Source organism: Microcaecilia unicolor, chromosome 10 (assembly GCF_901765095.1).
Source record: "Microcaecilia unicolor chromosome 10, aMicUni1.1, whole genome shotgun sequence".
In the NCBI taxonomy this organism is placed as follows: Eukaryota; Metazoa; Chordata; class Amphibia; order Gymnophiona; family Siphonopidae; genus Microcaecilia; species Microcaecilia unicolor.
This window is the reverse complement of record NC_044040.1, coordinates 49,725,883-49,745,318: the sequence shown is the minus strand read 5'-3', so window position 1 is coordinate 49,745,318 and position 19,436 is coordinate 49,725,883. Positions and strand designations below refer to the sequence as shown.

General features: G+C 40.9%; 1 protein-coding gene across 1 annotated transcript in view; it reads left to right on the top strand.

Annotated features, from left to right (window-relative positions):
• The window catches only part of PLXNB2 (plexin B2), a 519,469-nt gene that overhangs the window by 368,618 nt on the left and 131,415 nt on the right, over positions 1-19,436 (top strand). Inside the window, exons 7-8 of the mRNA XM_030217169.1 lie at positions 9,799-9,899; positions 14,279-14,411. Coding sequence (XP_030073029.1) covers positions 9,799-9,899; positions 14,279-14,411 — 234 coding nt within the window. The remainder of the gene's footprint in view (positions 1-9,798; positions 9,900-14,278; positions 14,412-19,436) is intronic.

Below are 19,436 nucleotides of genomic sequence, written 5' to 3'. Positions count from 1 at the left end.
TCCCCCAATACCCTCCTCTCACATTCAAAAGCCTTTAAGGTACAAGGATAATTGGTCCCAAGTTGATGACGTTTTAGGGCCTTTGTTCATCTTTGCTGCTGTTAAAGCTTCCATAGTGACCATATTTTGAAAACACTCCTTCCATACCTCCAGCAAAGGAGCAACAGAGGATTTCCAATACCGAGCTAGGACCCTTCCAGCTGCTAGGTAACATAAATGAGTTTTGAGGCCCAAAGAGGGCTAATCCCCACCCCCCCACCCCTACTCACAAGAAACAGGACGCATGAATTAATGACATCACCTGTTCCACCATCCTCCATTGCAGTTGTGCAACCGAGCATACCTACCAGATATGAAATAGGGAATCTGTTCTCCCACAGCCTCTCCAGCATTTGTCAGATGGAATCAACTTCAGCTTATATAATTTATCTGTAGAGATTTGCCATTGCATGAGAACTTTGATGCCAGTCTCGCTAATATTAACAGCCACTGAAATTTGTGAGTGGTTGTTAGAGTATCCTTCCATTGAGAATCAGAGTATTCCACCCCCAGATCCCGCTCCCAGGCTAACATAAAAGGAAGTTTTAGGAGACCTGTGGAAACTCGTATTGCATAAATAGAGGAAATGAGGCCTGTAGTCCCCTTTCCCCCACCCGGGTGGGATAACCATAACTCCTTCCACTTACTCAGTAGCCTAGTCCATACAGTAGACCCTGGCTTTTGAACCACAAAGTGTCGAATCCTTAAATAGTGCATTCATTTCTAATATAGTACTGTGGGTGGTTTTGAGCTGCCTGGTTTTGCATATCACCTTCACTCTTGTGTTCCTATTTTATGTGGGTGGTTTTGAGCTGCCTGGTTTTGCATATCACCTTCACTCTTGTGTTCCTGTTTTATGTGAGTGCTGTATCTTTGACATATTGCTCCTGATTATATACATTTTTGAAAGTAAAATACCAAAGACCAGGCCCTCTGAGAGGGAATTTAGAAAGTGCACTGCATAGGTAAGAACTTGAGAGGTTGTGCACTTAAAGATATATGAATATGCCTTCTAGGCACTGGGATATGGGAGGCCAAAGACTGACAGAAGTATCTGTGCCTTTACGATGGTGCCGTCAACAGTTTTATTCCCACTATAAAATATGTAATTTTCTCAGCAAACATGAGTTAATGTAGTGTATGATGAGACTGGACTAAGCATTTTGCCCAGAGATACAAAATAAGAAAACCCCTTTAAACGTCTGGCCAAAATGGTTTCTGAAATAACATCGAACAGCCTAATTAAAAAAAAAAATGAATTAATTTCCATAAAATTGACACTGTGATGAGGTTCATTAGATATCAGAGAGGTCCTAGAGCATAAGGTTTTTACAGGCTCCTCTCGTGAGCTATACGTCGGCTGTACAGAGAAGCGAGGTACAAGTGGTCTTTATGGTCTGCCGCAGCTCTTAACCCTCTCTTACAAAAATGATAGACTTTCTGCCTTTGTGTCATACAGACATGTGAATTTTGTAGCTTTAGAAAGGTGGGAAGAAATTGGCTGCTCTGTTTTGGCACAAGCCGAAATCATAAATGGTAAACTCTCTTAAACATTTTAAAAAGACATTTTTTGACGCGCATTTCGTTTCACTAGCTGCTTGATATGCAGGATGTCTGAAGTTGAATGTGAAAATGAACACCACCTTTTAAATCATGTGGACATTTAAACCACTAGCCAATCATCAAACAGCATCTTTGATTTCAAAATCATTTGCTATTTTTACTTTCCTAGCATTCAATTAGTTATTGATTCTTTTTTTTTTTAAATTGATTTACAATTTAATAGTTACAAGTAAAATACTTGATAGGAAAAACAGACATATTACTATTATTATATAACAAGTATTAGATATTAGGAATTTTACTTTGACGTCTTCTTTAGACCACTATATAGTGGGGAGGAGTTGCATATTATTCAGGAGATAACATTGAAGCATAATGTTTAACTGAAGAATATTGCTTTACACGTCTTACATCAGACCTATTTCAATTCTTTAACTCAATCAATAATATCAAACTGATACTAATTTTTTAAGTTTAACTCTCTTAACTGTTCTGGTAAAAAGAAGATATATTAGTTATTGATTCTAATCATTCAATGTAGCTGTCAGTATCATCACTTACTTTAACTCACAATTCAGTTCACTTTACTACTTATTTATTTATTTATTTATTATTATTAGGATTTATTTACCGCCTTTTTGAAGGAAGTTATGCGGGATGTCAGAGGTTAAATGTGAAATAAAACCCCCACCGTTTAAATCATGTGGACATTTAAACCATAAATCAATGATCAAATGGCATCGTCACTTTCAGAATCATGCTGGCATTAATTAACTCAACATTTAATTAATTGTTGATGTCAAGACATTCAATATGGCTGGCGATTACTATACACAACTTTGATTGAAAAAAAGGAAATTTCACCATTTGGATTGTATGATCACTTAGTCCTTAACTGCTCGCCAAGCATCTTTTGTATTTAAATAAACCAAGCTGTTATTTATGACTAGCAATCAAACTTTTCGTTATGTATAAGAGCTAATTGAAAAATGCACACCATTCAGTGGCTTGGGGGCTCAGAGCAGTTGTCCTGTTCGCACCCCCATAACACCAGCCATGAACCCAAGACAGGAGGTAAATGGCGTAAGTTCTGATGTATAGTTCTCTTAGGTCCAGCTGAGGATGGAATAAGGTGGTTAGCTAAACAGGAAGAAAGGCCTATGTAAAAGGCTTTGTCTGTGAGCAAGAGGACTTTCAAGTGAACTCTGTAACTGCTGGGCCGTTGCTTTAAACACAGTTTGCAAGACATGAGAACAATGTAATAAAATGACTTCTAAGTGAAAGCCAAATGTTATGTGGTAGAAGTATTGGCCATTATGATAGCTGCTTTAGGGAATAATTAAAAAAAAAATCCTGAGGAGAGAGAGTAATGAGTTAAAATGAAATTCAGACTATTATGCATTGGACAGATATGTACACCTGGTAATGGAATGCTCTCAACTAGTTGGAAAACTGCCTTCATTGCTTAGATTTTATGAAGAACTGTAGTTTCCATTCTCTCTCTCATTCATCCAAAACACATTGCATGCATCAGTCGGTCGTTCTGATTGACTGATCTGGGGTGTTTGCTGTAGGAAAGTGCCATTTATGGGTAAATATTTTGAATTGCATTCCAGGAGTTCTGAAGGAAAAATATTCCCACACATAACCTTTCTGTAGAATTTCTGGATTTGCTTGTAATGAATAAATCTTCCAAAATTATGTTAGTTTAAAGGGGATTTCAGTGCTATATATGGAGAGCTCTTGACCAGCCCTGCAGTAGAATGGCTGAACTTGAGAGTACAAGGGTCAGGCCATTCTGCTGCTGCTGCAATGAAAAGCTGTTGAAATTTTTCTAGTGCTGATTTTTCATAGCAGTGATCAATCCTAAGCACGCCAAATTGTCTGTGGAACAGTTATTGGTTGCAGAGCTCCACTGGGTGAGTTTTCATAACTTGGCAGAGAATTGCCTTAAATGAACTTTAGAACCTCAGTTAGTGAAAGAAGAATAAAAGAAAAATTTGGAAATTTTACAGGAGAATTGAGGGAAACTTGAGGGTGAAAACATGTTGGTACTTTCCCTTTAAGGGCTTGTCCTATCAGAAACCTTCGCTCTGTTTTATTGAAGATGCTAAGGTAGAGGTAGTCCCCTGTACACAAGTAGCAAGTTGCGAAAGACTTATGGGGAGCCGCCACTTGCGTGATGGTTTTGCCATTTTCTTCCCCAGCCATCTTTAACTCTCCCCCTCCCCCGGTTGAGGCCAGGTACTCATTTAGGAGTCAATTCTATAATTTGGTGCCACATTTTAAGTTCCCCAGTGCCAAATGCTGAGCACTAGTTCTATAAGGCATATGGGTGCCCCTAAGCAGTTATAAAATACTAGTAAAAGTTGGCATTCTTTCACCTTTAATTAATCGCAGACACTTATGCCATGTGAATGGCTGGTGTAAATGGTCAGCCTAAGTGTGCCAAGTGACACATAATTGATGATAATCTAGAACTTGCATATGCTACTATGCTCCTCCTACATAGCCACCCACCTTGGCATTATGTGCTATAGCACATAGATGGCTACTTTATTGAATAACCCCTAGTGCACTTATGTACAAAACCAGCAATTACAAGCCCCTTTGATCTGCATAAAAGTGGCATGTAACTCTTGTGTGAGCTTATAGAATTGCTCCCTTACTGACCAAAAGTGGGTAGATGGCTGAGTTAGCCAGAGGCCAGATACCTGATAAAAATTCCAGTGCAGGATTCAAACTCGGTAAGCAAGTGACCTACCGATGGCACCATGAGATGCTTAGCTAACATGTTTTTCATCAAATGTTAGAATTTTTATTGGCAGCCTGTAGGAAGACCAAGTGCTCTAAGCTGAGCATGTCATAAACTGTGCTGTGTGGTGGTTACTTCCTGTTTGTGTTATTTTTTTTATGAACTATGATTACTTCCAATGTAGCAAGTGCACAAAATCAGTGCTACTCCTGAAGACCTATCCATATATGTAAATGTATGCTAATGAGCAGCAAACTACATTAAAGATTAGAGACATTTTTTATTTCTTCTTAGTGCTGTAATTTTACTTCAACACCAGAGGTGAAGTGTTAAGTTCCTATTGACTTCAGTGGAAGTCAAGATTAAATTTAAGACTTCAGCTTAGTTGGATTCCCAATTTGGGGAACTCATGGAGATGGCATCTGCAAATTCGAACTCAGACCACAGAGCTTCCAAATACAACCCAACCTTACCCAACAACCCATCACCGATGATTCAGAAATACTTAATGGAACCCAATGAAGTGTTGCCCTAGGCATCTCTCTCTGTCCACCTCTTATCTTGAAAAATTGCAGCAGTTCCGCTGATTTATCTATCTTATTTATTTTCGACATTTATATCCCACATTAGCCTGAGTAGAATGCAAGTTCAATGTGGCTTACATAATAATTAGAAAAGCATGAATATGTTCAAAATATATTAACAGAAAGTAAAATACATCATATGTTAGACCAGTAAAACTTGAGTTAGGAGCAGATGCAATTAAATACTTAGGGACCCTTTTATCAAGGTGCGGGGAAAGGGGCCCTGTGCTGGCGGGGGGGGGGGCTGTTTTTCCCCGCTTTCCAGGGCCCTTTTTACTGCAGCGGGTAAAAAAGTCCCCATTACACATGGCCATGTGGTAAGAGAACACTTATCGCATTGCCCATATGACAGGGAGCCCTTACCTCCATCCATTGAGGTGGCAATAAGGGCTCCTGTGCTGACCCGATGGTAACCAGGCTGTGCGTGGCAATGCCCGATTACCATTGGGTTACCGCTGTGCAAGCCATTACTGGGGGGTTTCTTTTTCCGTTTGAGAAGAGTGCTTATTTCCTTAAAGGCTAGACTGAAAAAGTGAGTTTTCAATAGACTTCAGAATAACAAATAATCGCCATTTCATTTGATGGTTTTAGTTAGTTCCAAATTTTAGTGTGTTGATGTGAAAATTTAGCAGTATGGATTGTTTTGTAGGTTACTTTCTTACAATTCGGGAAATGTAGGATAAGATATTCTCTATATGATTTAGAGGCATTACATGAGAATAATTCAGTGAGGTAGTTAGGGATATTGGGGCTGAACCATACAAAATTTTGTGAATGAAGGTACTTACCTTGCATGATCTATCTTTTATTGGCAGCCAATGCAAATCGTATAGAAAGGGGGATTGCTTTGGCGAAGTATGGTAGTCTGAATGTGAGACATGCGGCAGTGTTTTGAGTGTTTTGTAGTTTTTTGAGGAGATCCCCTTTAAGTCCTGCATAAATAGAATTGCAGTAATCAAATTTTGTTAGGACTAGGGATTGAACTAGGGTACGGAACACTGATTTTGCGAAGAATGGTCTTAAATCTTCTCAATTTCCATAATGAATCGAAGCCACTTGAGACCACTTTGGAAATTTGGTTATCTAGAATGAGGAATTGATCAATTGTGACTCCTAAGATTTTCATAGTTGAGTCAAGGGGAGATGTGATGTTCTCTATGGTAAAGACCATGCGAAAAATACAGCAAAGAAAATGTTCTACTCATTGTGGAAACTTAAAAGAATCAAACCTTTCTTCCCAAGGGAAGTATTCCGCAGCCTAGTGCAATCAATGGTGCTAAGTCATCTAGACTACTGCAATGCCATTTATGCCGGATGCAAAGAACAAATCATCAAGAAGCTGCAAAACGCTCAAAACACAGCAGCCAGACTCATATTTGGGAAAACAAAATATGAAAGCGCCAAACCCCTAAGAGAAAAACTACACTGGCTCCCACTAAAAGAACGAATTGCGTTCAAAGTCTGCACCCTGGTCCATAAAATCATCTACGGAGAAGCCCCGACCTACATGCTAGACCTTATAGACTTGCCTATTAGTAACGCAAAAAGATCACGACGCACATTCCTCAAACTCCACTACCCTAACTGTAAAGGGATAAAATACAAATTCATATATGCAACCAGCTTCTCATACATCTGCACGCAGCTATGGAACGCACTACCGAAGGCCATAAAAACAACACAAGACGTAACCATCTTCCGAAGACTACTGAAAACAGATCTTTTCAAGAGGGCCTACCATAAACATCCATCTTAAATACTAAATGTTAACATTATACACGATCTATACCGAACTTTTAACACATGACTGCTCAACCTCTTTGCTATTAATGATCAAGCACTACCACTTTAAACCTTATGTTGAATAGGACTTCTCTACAGTCGATGACCTAATGTCTGTTACAATCTAACTTATTACTCAAGAACCTTCTTGCAATACCATAATGTATTCTTTACCATATATGTATTCACATGGTATATATATATATATATCAAGATTTGTTCCATATACACTATGTTCCATATATGTTACCATGTATGTATGCACCATGTGTGTTACCATGTATGTATGCTCCTTAATGCAATACCATTTGTAATTCTGTTACCCGGAAATGACAACCGTCATTACGACAAATGTAAGCCACATTGAGCCTGCAAATAGGTGGGGAAATGTGGGATACAAATGCTATAAATAAATAAATGATTTAAGATTTATGGAGTAATGAGGATTAGTAACTATTAAGAATTTAGTTTTATCGGTGGTGGTTTAATTTGAAATTGATGTCGGTGATGTCCCTGTCTTGGAGACCCAGGAGAGCCTCCAAAGTCAAAATAAGAATGTGGTTGAAAAAGTTGAACTTTATACCCATTTTAATGCTGAAGTTAAAATTGTGTTTGCTCTCATTTTAACCTATTACTCTGTTTTCTACATTTTTATTTTGCTGCTTTTTACGTATTATCTCATGTCAGAAATTTAAAAAAAATGTTAAATATAATGCTGATCTTTTATAGTTTTATTAAACTGGCTTAATAAGCATGAGTTTTATGCTTTCAGTAGTTGTGTGGGGCTTCCCACCTATAGTCCCAGCCTAGGGTGGGTGAGACAGATCATTGGGATTCAGGGTCTCTGCCTCAGATTTTGTCTGTCCTATTTCTCTGTCAGACCTGAAGCCATGAAAATTGCCTCTTGCAAATGCAGCCTTCAAACCATTTGGATTTTGGCTGGGTGTACTGAGCAGTGTGGGTTACAGCTGTTGCTTATAATGGAGCTGGGAGAGAAAGCGGGCCAGGTGGCAGCCATCATGTGCTGCCAATTTCTTATGGGCGTGTTTTTCTCTTGCAAGTCATAAATCATTATGAAATAGTATCTGTCTTTTGTGCCTGTTTCCCTGCATTGTCTATAGATTTTTTAAAATTCAATATGTGGTATAAAACTTCATGTAGTCAATAGTCTGTGTGAATTCTCTTCATGCATACGCTCACACACATTTGTATATAATTTTTTCTTGCACCTAAGTTACAACCCCCTATTCACCCTTCCAACTCACGCACTCATAACCCTACTCAGTACTACTAACAGCAGAGACTCAGGGCTGAGAGGTGCCATGTGTCTGTCTTTATGGCTGTGTGGGGTTTTTCCCTAGTTTTTTTTAACTCCTCTTTCCTTCTTGCTTAGGCCTGGCGTGGTCAATGGCTTCCTCAGTAGCCTCGCACAACCTTTTTTCTTAACCAGCCAGTAGGAGTTGCTTTTGAATGAGAGCTGAGATTTTATATCTCATTTCCACTGAAGAAATATGATGCTTTAGATGATCACCAGTGTGCTACACTGTTCCAGGGCTGCCAAGGGGGGGGGGGGGGGGTAATTCCCCATGCCCGGGCCTCCAAGGGGGGCCAGGTTCCCGGGTTTCACTCTGTCCTGCTCCTGATCACGTCCCGACAGGAGCAGGAGAAAGAAAACCGGCGCTGGGCTCCCCTTGGAGGCTGGGGAGGACCTGGAGCTTTTTCCAGCGCTACTCTTCTGCCTGTTGCTGAGCGGCTACTTTTCCTCTCAGGCGCACATGCTTGGTTTTGAAACCAAGCATGCCCTGATGCAGCCACAGGGGCAGGCAGTCAGCACTTGAGGAAGCAGTCTCTTCTGCTGTCGGGGCCCCAGGATCCCCGCCAGCCAAGGTACTTCAATCCTGTTGCGGCAGCGATGGGGGAGGGGGGGACTGCAGCAGCCCTGCCCCGGGTCCGGTTCATTCTCTCAGCAGCGCTGCACTGTTCATCCTTTGAACAAGGAAGTGTTATACTGGTTAATACTGATGCTAGTGCAGGCTAACTTTTAGCGGTCAGTAATCCAGGAAACAGACATTCTACTTAGAAAAGAGACACGTGTCTAAAGCCTGCAGGCTTTACAGATTGCACAGAATACAGTGGCAAGAGCTGGATCAGATTCTGCTTGATCAGAACATATTATTTCAGTTCGGATAAGCTTACATTGGCTCTCATGTTACTGATCAATATGGTTTTATGTGATGAAGTACCTTTGAGTATGCCTCATTGCTTAGGATTTATCGACCATCACAACAGTTGAAATCACTGAATAAAGGATTATTGGAGTTAGCAACAATCTGCTAAGTCCATTTTACTGACACCGGTGCTAAAATTTTTGTAACAGCTGAAACAAATTTATGAAATTCATTAACTCATTAAAGTCTGTTCTTTCTTTAATAGCCTTTTGAAAGTCTTAAACCATATCTTTTTAAACAGGCTTTTTCTACATAAGCTGCTAATTAATGGGATCTGTATGTGGCTGGAATATGGTCATGCAAGGGTTTTTTTTTTAATTCTGTTTTTACCTTTTGTTTTAATTTTGTATGATATGTTGTATATAATTTTATTATGTATATTTGTAATCTGCCTAGAATTTCTAATGCAGGATGTAAATTCTAATGATATAAATTTGTAAAATAAACAAACTTTGGTTTCACCAGTAATTAATTTTCTGGAAACCAAAACTATCTCAAATAGGTTTTCATGTTTCAAGTGTAATCAAAAGTGGAATTACAAAATACCATTTCCTTTCTAGTATACTGGCTGGTTTTGGTACTTGTCCATTATTACTCTTTCACATAGTTGGTATCTTGTCAGTTGAACTTCCAGCATCCCAACAAGTTGGATATAATATAGATGCTGAGCTCAGGAGATCTGTGAAGACTGAGTGTATCAATCCTTTGAGCTTTTTGATGTTTTTTGTTTTGTTTTGTTTTGTTCAATAATAGATAACTTCAATAGAATATGAGCTACAATAAAACTTGCAATAGGGCGTCTTTTGCCCTTTTATGATCTCTATGTATCTGTTTTATCCCTTTTCAGCTTTTCCGCATTCCTGTTCAGGATTGTGCTCATTTTTCTGACTGCAAGCAGTGTTTACAGGCGAAGGATCCATATTGTGGCTGGTGTGTAGTAGAAGGAAGGTAAGTGTGTAATGTTTTATGTTCTACTACTACTATTTAGCATTTCTATAGCGCTACAAAGCATACGCAGCGCTGCACAAACATAGAAGAAAGACAGTCCCTGCTCAAAGAGCTTACAATCTAATAGACAAAAGTTATCAAACATTGCTGCCAGGAAGAATCTGTGTGCATACAAAGTATATGCAATCACTAGACTAATGTACTACTGGAAAAACTAGTCAAAACATTTTTGGGGGGTGGAGGAGACATGGACACAGAGAAGATGCTGGACAAGGACGTATAGGAGACACAAAAGAGATGCTGAACATGGGGAAAGATAGGTACAGAGAGATAAAAATGGATGGTGAGCATGGAGAGAGAAGAAATGTCAAATGGGCAGGAGACCCTGGTGAGTGAGTTGAGAAGACAGAGGGAAACAGAAACCAGAGCCTGGGACCAACATGATTTGAAAAATAAAATGACCAGACAACAAAAGGTAGAAAAATATGTGTTTTCTATTTTGTGATTAGAATATATCAGATTTGAAATGTGTATCCTTCCAGAGCTGATTTTAGACGTGGCTAGGGCCCAGGGCAGAAATTTGGGATGGGACCCCAAAGCCCATTATCAGTCCATACGTTCTTCAGCTTACAGCAGGCTTAGGGTTCTCTCTGGCCAGGGGGGGGGGGGGGTAGTTGTCCTAGTTGCACCCCCTAACACCATCTCTGGCATGTGTGATCTTTATATTTTGCAAGATATATGAGAAAATGCATATCTTTCTATTTCTGTGGTGTGGTTTCTTGTGGTTTTAGGTTAATATGTTTATCATTTTTGCTCAGCTATTATGTATTTAGCATTTGTGTTCTGTGTGTGTGACAAAGGTATTCTGTTGGCATGAATTTTCTATGGAGCATTCTGTAGTAATTTGGCTTGTTCAGTTTTATCTACATCGAAGCCCACTCCGGCCTATCCAAATCCGTCTTATTTGTGGGACCCTGTCCTCGCATTCCAAATTACTGGAGTTCCCGTCCCCTCCAGCCCATCCTAAACCGGTTTGCCATATACGGAACCCAGATTATAAAATCTTGTCTAGCACTGGCCTTAGTTCTTCACAGCCAGAGACGCCATCTAAGCACCACTTCGCATGCAAACACATATGCAATCATTTAAGTTCTGTTTTTTATACCATTCATTTTCTAATTAGAGATCCATTGTGTTCATCCCATGCCTTTTTCAATTCCACACCACTTTTTCTCCACCACCTCCCTCAAGAGAGCATTTCAGGCATCGAACCACCCGCTCTGTGAAAATGAATTTCCTGACATTACTTCTACCACCCTGCAACCTCAATTAATGTCCTCTAGTTATCCTGTTTTCCCGTCTCTGGAAAATTATTTATATATACATATTGCCTTTCAAATATTTAGACATCTGTATCATATCTCCCCTGTTCCTCCTTTCCTCTAGGGTTTACATATTCAGGCCTTCCAGCCTCTTCTCATATGTCTTTTTGTGCAATCTCCATACCATTTTTGTCGCATTCCTCTGGACCGCTTTGTCTTTTTACAGCCTCTAAAACTAAACACAATACTCCAAGTGGGGCCTCACCAACAACTTGTACAGGGGCATCAATACCTCCTTTTCTCTACTGGTTATGCCTCTCTATGTACAGCCTAGCATCCTTCTGGCTATGGCCACTGCCTTGTCACCTTTAGATCCTCAAATACTATCACCCCAGGGTCCTTCTCCCTGTCTGTGCATATCAGCCTCTCACATACAGCTCCCATGGATTTCTACTCCCTAAGTACATCACTCTGCAGTTTTTTAATTGAATTTTAATTGCCAAACATTGTTGTTCTAACTTTTGCAGATTTTTTTTCATGCTTTCCGCTCCCTCCACTCTGTTACAAATCTTGGTATCCTCTATAAAAAGGCAAACCTTACCTTCTAATCCTTTGGCAATGTCGTTCACAAATATATTGAACAGAATCTGCCTAGCACCGATCCTTGAGGCACTCCACTAATCACCTTTCCTTCCTCTGAGTTAATTCCATTAACCACCACCACCACCACATCAAACCCACATAGAAATTTTTAACAGTAATAAAATCTTTCCAAGCAGCACAGAAGACTGATACGCATGCTGGACACTATTGAGAGTAGGCCAGGAGTATGTGGATTGGATGAGCAACAGGTTGCAGGAAGTGGGGGTAACAGAATCCCTTGTTGTCAGACCAGTGAGAAATGATGTCCAAGGGCTGAATACTGGAACTGGTTCTTTTCAGTATCGATTAATCTTACCAAGGCATCATCTCGTATATTCAAATGCTTCTGGGTTGTAGTAAATTTATTTGGGGGAGGGGGCATGTGTGTGACTACATTTGATTGTTGAACAGGCTTGATCCTTCTGTTTGGCTGTGGTCATAAAGCAAATGATTTCCGTAGTGGGGCTGGGGGCAGGCCATTAAACCCTCTTCTCCCTCCTTCTATGAGTGTTCAAATTCTGGCCAAAAGACCAGAAAGGGACCATTGGTTCAGACATTCTATTTGGTCTTAGCCATATAGTTTGGACCAACTTATCGCTCCTAGACATACACCTGAAACGACTGTTGAATTAACATTTCTGGGAATTGTTCATCACGGTTGCCTTATTGAGTAACAATTTTATTCTTTTTGCTCTTGACCATTGTGATACACTTATAACTCATGCATGAGCTCAACCCCATGCCACAGATCAGTGAGCATGAATCCTGCAGGTATTGGATGAACACTGTCACTCAACTTAGGTGAACAATGACAGTCGTGTTGCATTTAATGTAGCTTATTTCTGACTGCTGTCATTGAGTTGTCAGAGTATTTTTAGGAAGGTTATACTTAGCATTGGAATTCAAATAAAATGATAGAATAGGCCACCTCCATGCAGTCAGAAATGGAGAATTGACAGCATTGGCTGTATTCGTAGTGATCAGGGATGACAATGCCAAAGAAAATGTAACTACTTCTTGCTAGAATGTTTGATGTTAATATTCATCATTCTGGAATTATTATTTGAGCCAACATATACAGAGTGTAGAATAGGCTGTGTTTGTCTCAGATACCAGAAAATATTTAGTACTGGTGCCTGCCTGCTGGGAAGGGCATTGCCTATGGTTGATCTGTCAGAAGGTTCCCATGAGATGTGATAGAAGGGTATAGGTTGCCTCATTAATTTCAGCTTAGATTGGGAGAAGATGATTTCTTGGTGACAAATGTCACCAGAGTCAGCTAGTCTACACTCATGAAATCTTAGCTGAAAGTGGGGCTAGGGGAGGGGTGGGCAAGGGGCAGGGACAGCAGAAGAAGAGGAACTGGATTTTCTTGACCAGCATCTTTTCTTCCCCACTCTGGTTCTATATACCTTTCGCAATACATCCTTACTAGCAGGGAGCAGCATAGCTGATCTAATAATATATACACATATATACGTTGGGGATGGGCAGCCAAAAAACTTTTGTTAGTGCACACTATTGGGAAAGAGTGAGCACTGATAGGCAAATGACATTCATTTCAATACATAGTAAACATAGTAGATGACGGCAGAAAAAGACCTGCCCAAGAAGATAAATTCATATGTGCTACTTTTTTATTTGTACTGTCCTCTTCAGTGCACAGACCGTATAAGTCTAGCCAGCCCTATCACCGCCTCCCAACCACCAGCTCTGGCACAGACCCTATAATTCTGGCCAGCACTATCCCCGCCTCCCAACTACCAGTCCCGCCTTCCACCACCATCTCTGGCACAGACTGTATAAGTCTGCCCAGCACTAGTCCCGCCTCCCAACCACCAGTCCCAGCACAGACCGTATAAGTCTGCCCAGCACTAGCCCCGCCTCCCAACCACCAGCTCTACACGCCCATATACTGCTAAAGTGGCATTTCTTCAACTCTGAAGCTCTGTTATCCCTTCTCTTTTGTGAGATGGGGTTGAATGAACTAATTGGCTTGGGGCTATCGTTCTCAAAACTAGCAGTATTCCCCCTGCTCCTGTGGACTGCCAACTCGGTTGAAACAAGGGCTGAGATCTGGGATCTGGTCCCATGAGCTGTAGTTCACAACTATTTGTGGATTTTTTTTTCCATCTTACGTCCTCCCAATTTCCTTCAGTCCCATCATTTATAGCTACAGTTCTCAGCCACATGCCATGCACCAGAGATTCTCCTTCTAGAACTCTGGGCTATAAATGTGGCCACTAGCTGTCGCCATTGCACAATGGCAGATTCCTCCTTTCCCAACCCCAAAGGGGCTATGGTCTTTGCAGCATCCCCTAGCCCTGGTTGGTACAAGGAGCAAAAAAACTGACCTGGACTTTTTAAACGTAGCCATTGCATTCTTTCCGTACTGTCTGTAAATCCTCCTTCCAGGTGTACAAGACAGGTGGACTGTGAAAGAGCTGTTGAGGAAAACCACTGGCTGTGGAGTCCAGAGGGTACATGCATGACAGTTGTCAGTGCCAGCCCAGAAAGCATGAGCCGGAAGCGCACAGAGTTTGGAGAGGTAAGGAAACAGATATTTTATTCTGGCTGTCGATGAGCTTCACAAAGGAGAACTGAGACAGATAGCTGCAAACCTACATTTAGATTGATTTCCTTGAGACACATTACAGTTATCTTGGTCTTCAGGTATTATCAGGTGCTTCACTGTACAGGGAAGGAGTCAGTAAACTGATTATTCAAGCAAAATTAGTATTTGTCTATTTATTGTTATATTTCTTGACCAGGGACTATAAATAACTTAGAAAAATGTTAATCTGCCTAAACTCTTCACTCTTCCCATCCACCTACTCCTGTCTAATTAAATAATGAGATACTGTGGTTCCTCCAGACAGTGACACTAATAATGTGGCAAATAATTCATACAGCTCTCCAGCTTTTGATTCTTAAGGCTATTTTAATCATTTCCTTAAAGGTATTAAATGTCAGATATATTTAAATATTTATTAGTCAAATACTGCCACTAGCTTCAATTATTAAATCTCTCTCCAATTTGACTTTACTCCCCAGTGCGCTCTCAATGAATTGCAATGCAGACAGATTTAAGAGATTTTTAAGTTGTTATTGTGGATTTAATTCATGTCTTTTCAGTAGTAGCTCAAGGCAGGTTACAGGTAGGTACAGTGGGCATTTCTCTGTCCCCAAAGGGTTGCAGTCTGTGGGGTCACTAAAGATTGTGTTAAGGCCATGCGTACGGTTTTCTAATGCAAGTGTAACGCTGGATTTGTGCATCCTGATGCAGCAGACAATTTGTATGGAAATACAACTTGCGCAGAACTTTTGCGCTATCCTGGAAGGGCACACCAGACAAATGCACACATGATTCTGCACTAACAGCAGCCAGACCTTGTGCACACACCTGTATGCACTGGAACACCATGCTGCGCATAATATTTTTGCAATGCCAATATTTTATGGATAAAATAACATTCCAGCACATGCGCAGAAGTGTGTACAATTTTGGGTGCCAATGCAATTTTTTGTGCTCTGATGTGTGCACAGCTCAAGCTGCTGGTAGATATGAAGTGTTTGATTGCAGAAGAATGAACATACCCTCCCCTTCAGTTTTTTTTTTTTTTTTTTTGTTACTGTGCTCTTTGTGGAACCAGAAAGAAAAAGTTGGTGGTCTTATATGTTGGCAGGTAACGAGTTAATTCTTTAAGCCTTTCCTGACTTGACATTCAAGCCTTAGTATTCTACTCAAGTCTTCCACTCTTCTGTGCACTTCTTTGCATCTGGGCAGAATAGCCAATAGCCTCACTGCGCTGGTGTCACGCAAATTTAAGGGTTAATTTCTGCCCAGAACCCTATTCTGCATCCAAGGGCATCCCAAGGCAGAAAAGTGTCCTGTTCAACACATTTCTTTGTGCTCCCACCCTGCCCACTGTGTTACGGCCAAGCAGGAAAGGCAATAGATGGGGAGCAATTTTCTCCACCCTGTGCGGTCGCACCACCCAGACATAGCTCACTATAGCCCTATCTGCATGTGTGCCTATGAAATGTATGCTAAAGTTGTACTCGCTCTGCTAACCCTGTGCAAACCCTGGCACACTTTACTCCATCTGCCCCAAAATTTGTGCCTGAGGCAATTGGGGGGTGGGGGTTAAGTGACTAACCCAAGGGCACAAGTAGCCTTGGAGGGTTTGGAAGCCTTATTTCCCAGGGTTTTAACTCGCTGCTTTAACCATTTGGCAGCTCCTCCATCATTGTGTTGTTCAGACTATAAACTTGTCAGTTTCTTCACTCTGTCCAGATTCATCGAGGGCTGGGTGAGCATGTAACTGCAGATGATCTATTTTCTACATCAAAGGTCCGAAATTATGGAATGCTTTGCCCATTGAACTTAGTTCAATACAAAATATGGACCAGTTTGAAAAAGCATTGAAAACTCATTTACTTCAGACTTTTGGTTTCTCTGATGGATAAATTATTTTAATACCAAGTAAATTTTAATCTGCTGTATGTTTGAATTAGAGAGTTTTTTGTAAGAAATAATTTTTATTGCTTTGTTTTTTTAAATATTTTGTATGTGATTTGTTCCTCCGCATAGACTTTTAAAGATATAGCGGGTTATAAATAAATAAAGTTTTATTATTATTATTATTGGGCAGTCACCCAGAAGGTGCACAGTGTTAGCTGCCCCTTTGCTATTACTATTTGGAATGCGGGTGAAGGAAGCCTGTGAGGAGGGGGGAATGTAGGAGCTCAGGCATGTATGTGCTCATCACCTGCGACTGCCCCACAGGGCTCAGGACCAGCTCTGACAACTTCTCCTGCTACAAAATGAGGGTAGACAACAGGAAGGGAGAAGTGTGTGAAGGCCCATAGGGATGAGCTGGGCCTTAGAGCCCCAGACTCAAAAATATCTGGTTGATCCACTGGCTTTTATTCCCCCTAGTCTTATTCCTTAGATTTCCTTTCATTTTCTTCTGAACAGATTTTTCACTTGTGCTGGGAGAAGTCTGTAGCTTTTCTTACTCTCCCTTTCTACTGTATGCTCAGCTTTCAGAGTCTTGGGTGGAAGGATATTGAAAATGTGTTCTGTTTCAAATCAGGAGCAGTAACATCTGACTTTCCAGGATAGAGTGAAAGGAAGGCCAAGGTGTCTGTCAGAATGGGGCATTTTCAAGGTAGTGTAGTGGTGCTCAATCCAGTCCTGTAGGCATATCCAGCCAGTCATGGATAATGAATACACATGCAAGATTTTCATACTGTGAAGCCAGTGCATGCAAATCTCTATCATGGAAATTTGTTGCGAGTTTCCTCAAAAACTAGTGGTTGTATGTTGAAGAAGCACTAGTGAGGGTGGTGCTGCCCATCCCCAAGGATGGGGGAGAGGTATATAGTAGACTCACCAGGGAGCAGATGGGAGATAGCAGAAGGTTGTGCCTTCTGGTGCTCCAGGGATGGGAAGAGCAGTGGTTCTTGTAGCAGGAGAAGTGGTCCTTGGCCTAGCAGTATAGTAGCTGTGGTAAGCACAGGGGCCTGAGTCTGCAAGTGCTCACAGGTATGATCTGTTCACACCCCCTCCCCCACTTCCCAATTAAGAAAACTGGAAACTTCTTAGTCTGAGGAACACAGTGGTAGAGTGTAGCCTAGTACTTAGACCAGTGGGCTAAAAACCAGGGAAGCCAAGGTTCAACTCCCACAGATGCTTATTAGAAGAGCAAGTAGCTCTTCTGCCACCTAATGAGGGGGGGCCCTGAGGATTGAGCTTGGCCTAGTATGGTAAGTATTCCCAGGTTAGATGAATAGGAGTTTTGCCTTGGCATTGGTGTTCAGTGAAAAAGTTCTTTTGATGTGATTCTCTATAGAAGTGGGGGAGAAGGATTTATGCTGTTTCTTGGGGTTGGGGAAGTACAAAGCCCAGAATATTAGAAGGCCCAACTTTTCCTCCTAGTATGTCTAGAAGCTTGGATTTTGGCTTGATAGCTATGTATTCATTAAAGTTTGTGGAAGCTACATCTTTCTATAGGCGAGATTTACTAAACTGCATTATTGCATTGGCATGCATTAATACTGTTTATACATGTTAGTAAATAGGTCTCGTGGCATGAAGTGGAATCTGTGGTAAATAATATGCACTAACATGTGTTAGCGCCTTGTATTAAATCTAGACCCATACTTTTCTCAACCATTCTTTTGCTGTGTCCTGGATTTGGAAACCCAAAAAACCTGGAACGGACTTCTGAATTTAATTTTTCTCCTTGTTTTGGATCACCGGTTGTCTGTGAAGATTATTTTGTGTGTGTGTGCGCCTTTTGGACCCTGCAGCTACTTCTGCTCCCCACTGAAACATCCTGATCCAGGACAGCATCCAGTTTTTCCCACAGCACAGGGCCTGAACAGGGAGTGCCCTAGAAAAAGGGATTTAGAGCAACAACACTGCCAATAACTTGTGTGGAGCACTGGACTACAGTACAGTGCGCACCCATTCCCCTTCAACACACAACAAAATAACCTATAAGTACACCAACCTTAGTAGTTCAACTGGATTCACATGCATGAAATGAACATAAGTGTACTGTCACAGGACGTTGCACAAGAAGCAGATGGCCATGTCCTTCCACCATTCAAAAAATTTTTTAATTACTATATTCACCTTACAGAGTTCAAAATAATGAATTTCAGGGGTTCTGCTGCCATATCTTCTTACAGCTGCTTTTGTAATAGATTGACGGAAAGAATCCATTTCTAAAACCAAACCAGCATTTGGAAGTTATAGTTGTGTGGGGTTTATGGGGTGTGTTGGATTGGGGTCTGAGATCTCCTAATATAGCCAAGTCCCTGATACGTGCACTAACACAGAATACTGAAAAGGAAGTTGATCCTGACCTGGTTGTAATAATATGAAAGAATTGGTCACAACAGGTAATCTTTATTCCTTTTGTTATTTTAAATTAATTTCATTGGGTCTCCCAATACAGTACGAAAAGCTTTGCCCATTGATGCAGTGCATAGCTAACAACTGGGTGCTGGGGAGTTTTTTTCCCCCCCGTTTTGGGGGGGGGGGGGGTGGATAAGGATAAGGAATTGTTACCTTGTTTTACAAGTTCAAATCACAGACATTGCAGCTGTACTTTAGATAGTATATAGTCTTTTGGTAGCTGTATGAAAGCTTTTTAAGGGTTAAAAAAATACTGTGCATGAGCTTTTGAGATCTTGCAGGCCACCTCACAGGCAGCGAGGAAACCTCTGAGATCTTGAAAACTCATACAATACAATCTCTGATCTGTTAATCCTTCTAAAGGTATTAGTCTATAGACCCAGTACCATGGGTATAACTGTACATTCCACAAATTGGTATTAAAGCCCTTGACTACCCGTTTTCCATGCAGATGCTTTTCTAGGGTGGCACTCGGTGGAAAGATCAAGGCTGTGCTTTTGCAGAAATTTTTTTGTTTTATTTCTTATTAAATTGCCAAGTAGGTTATTCTCTAGCCCTTTATCCCCCCCCCCCCCCCCTTTTTCCCTTTGACCTCGGCAATCATTTTCACATTCTCCCAACTAGAGAGGAAGCTACCTTCCA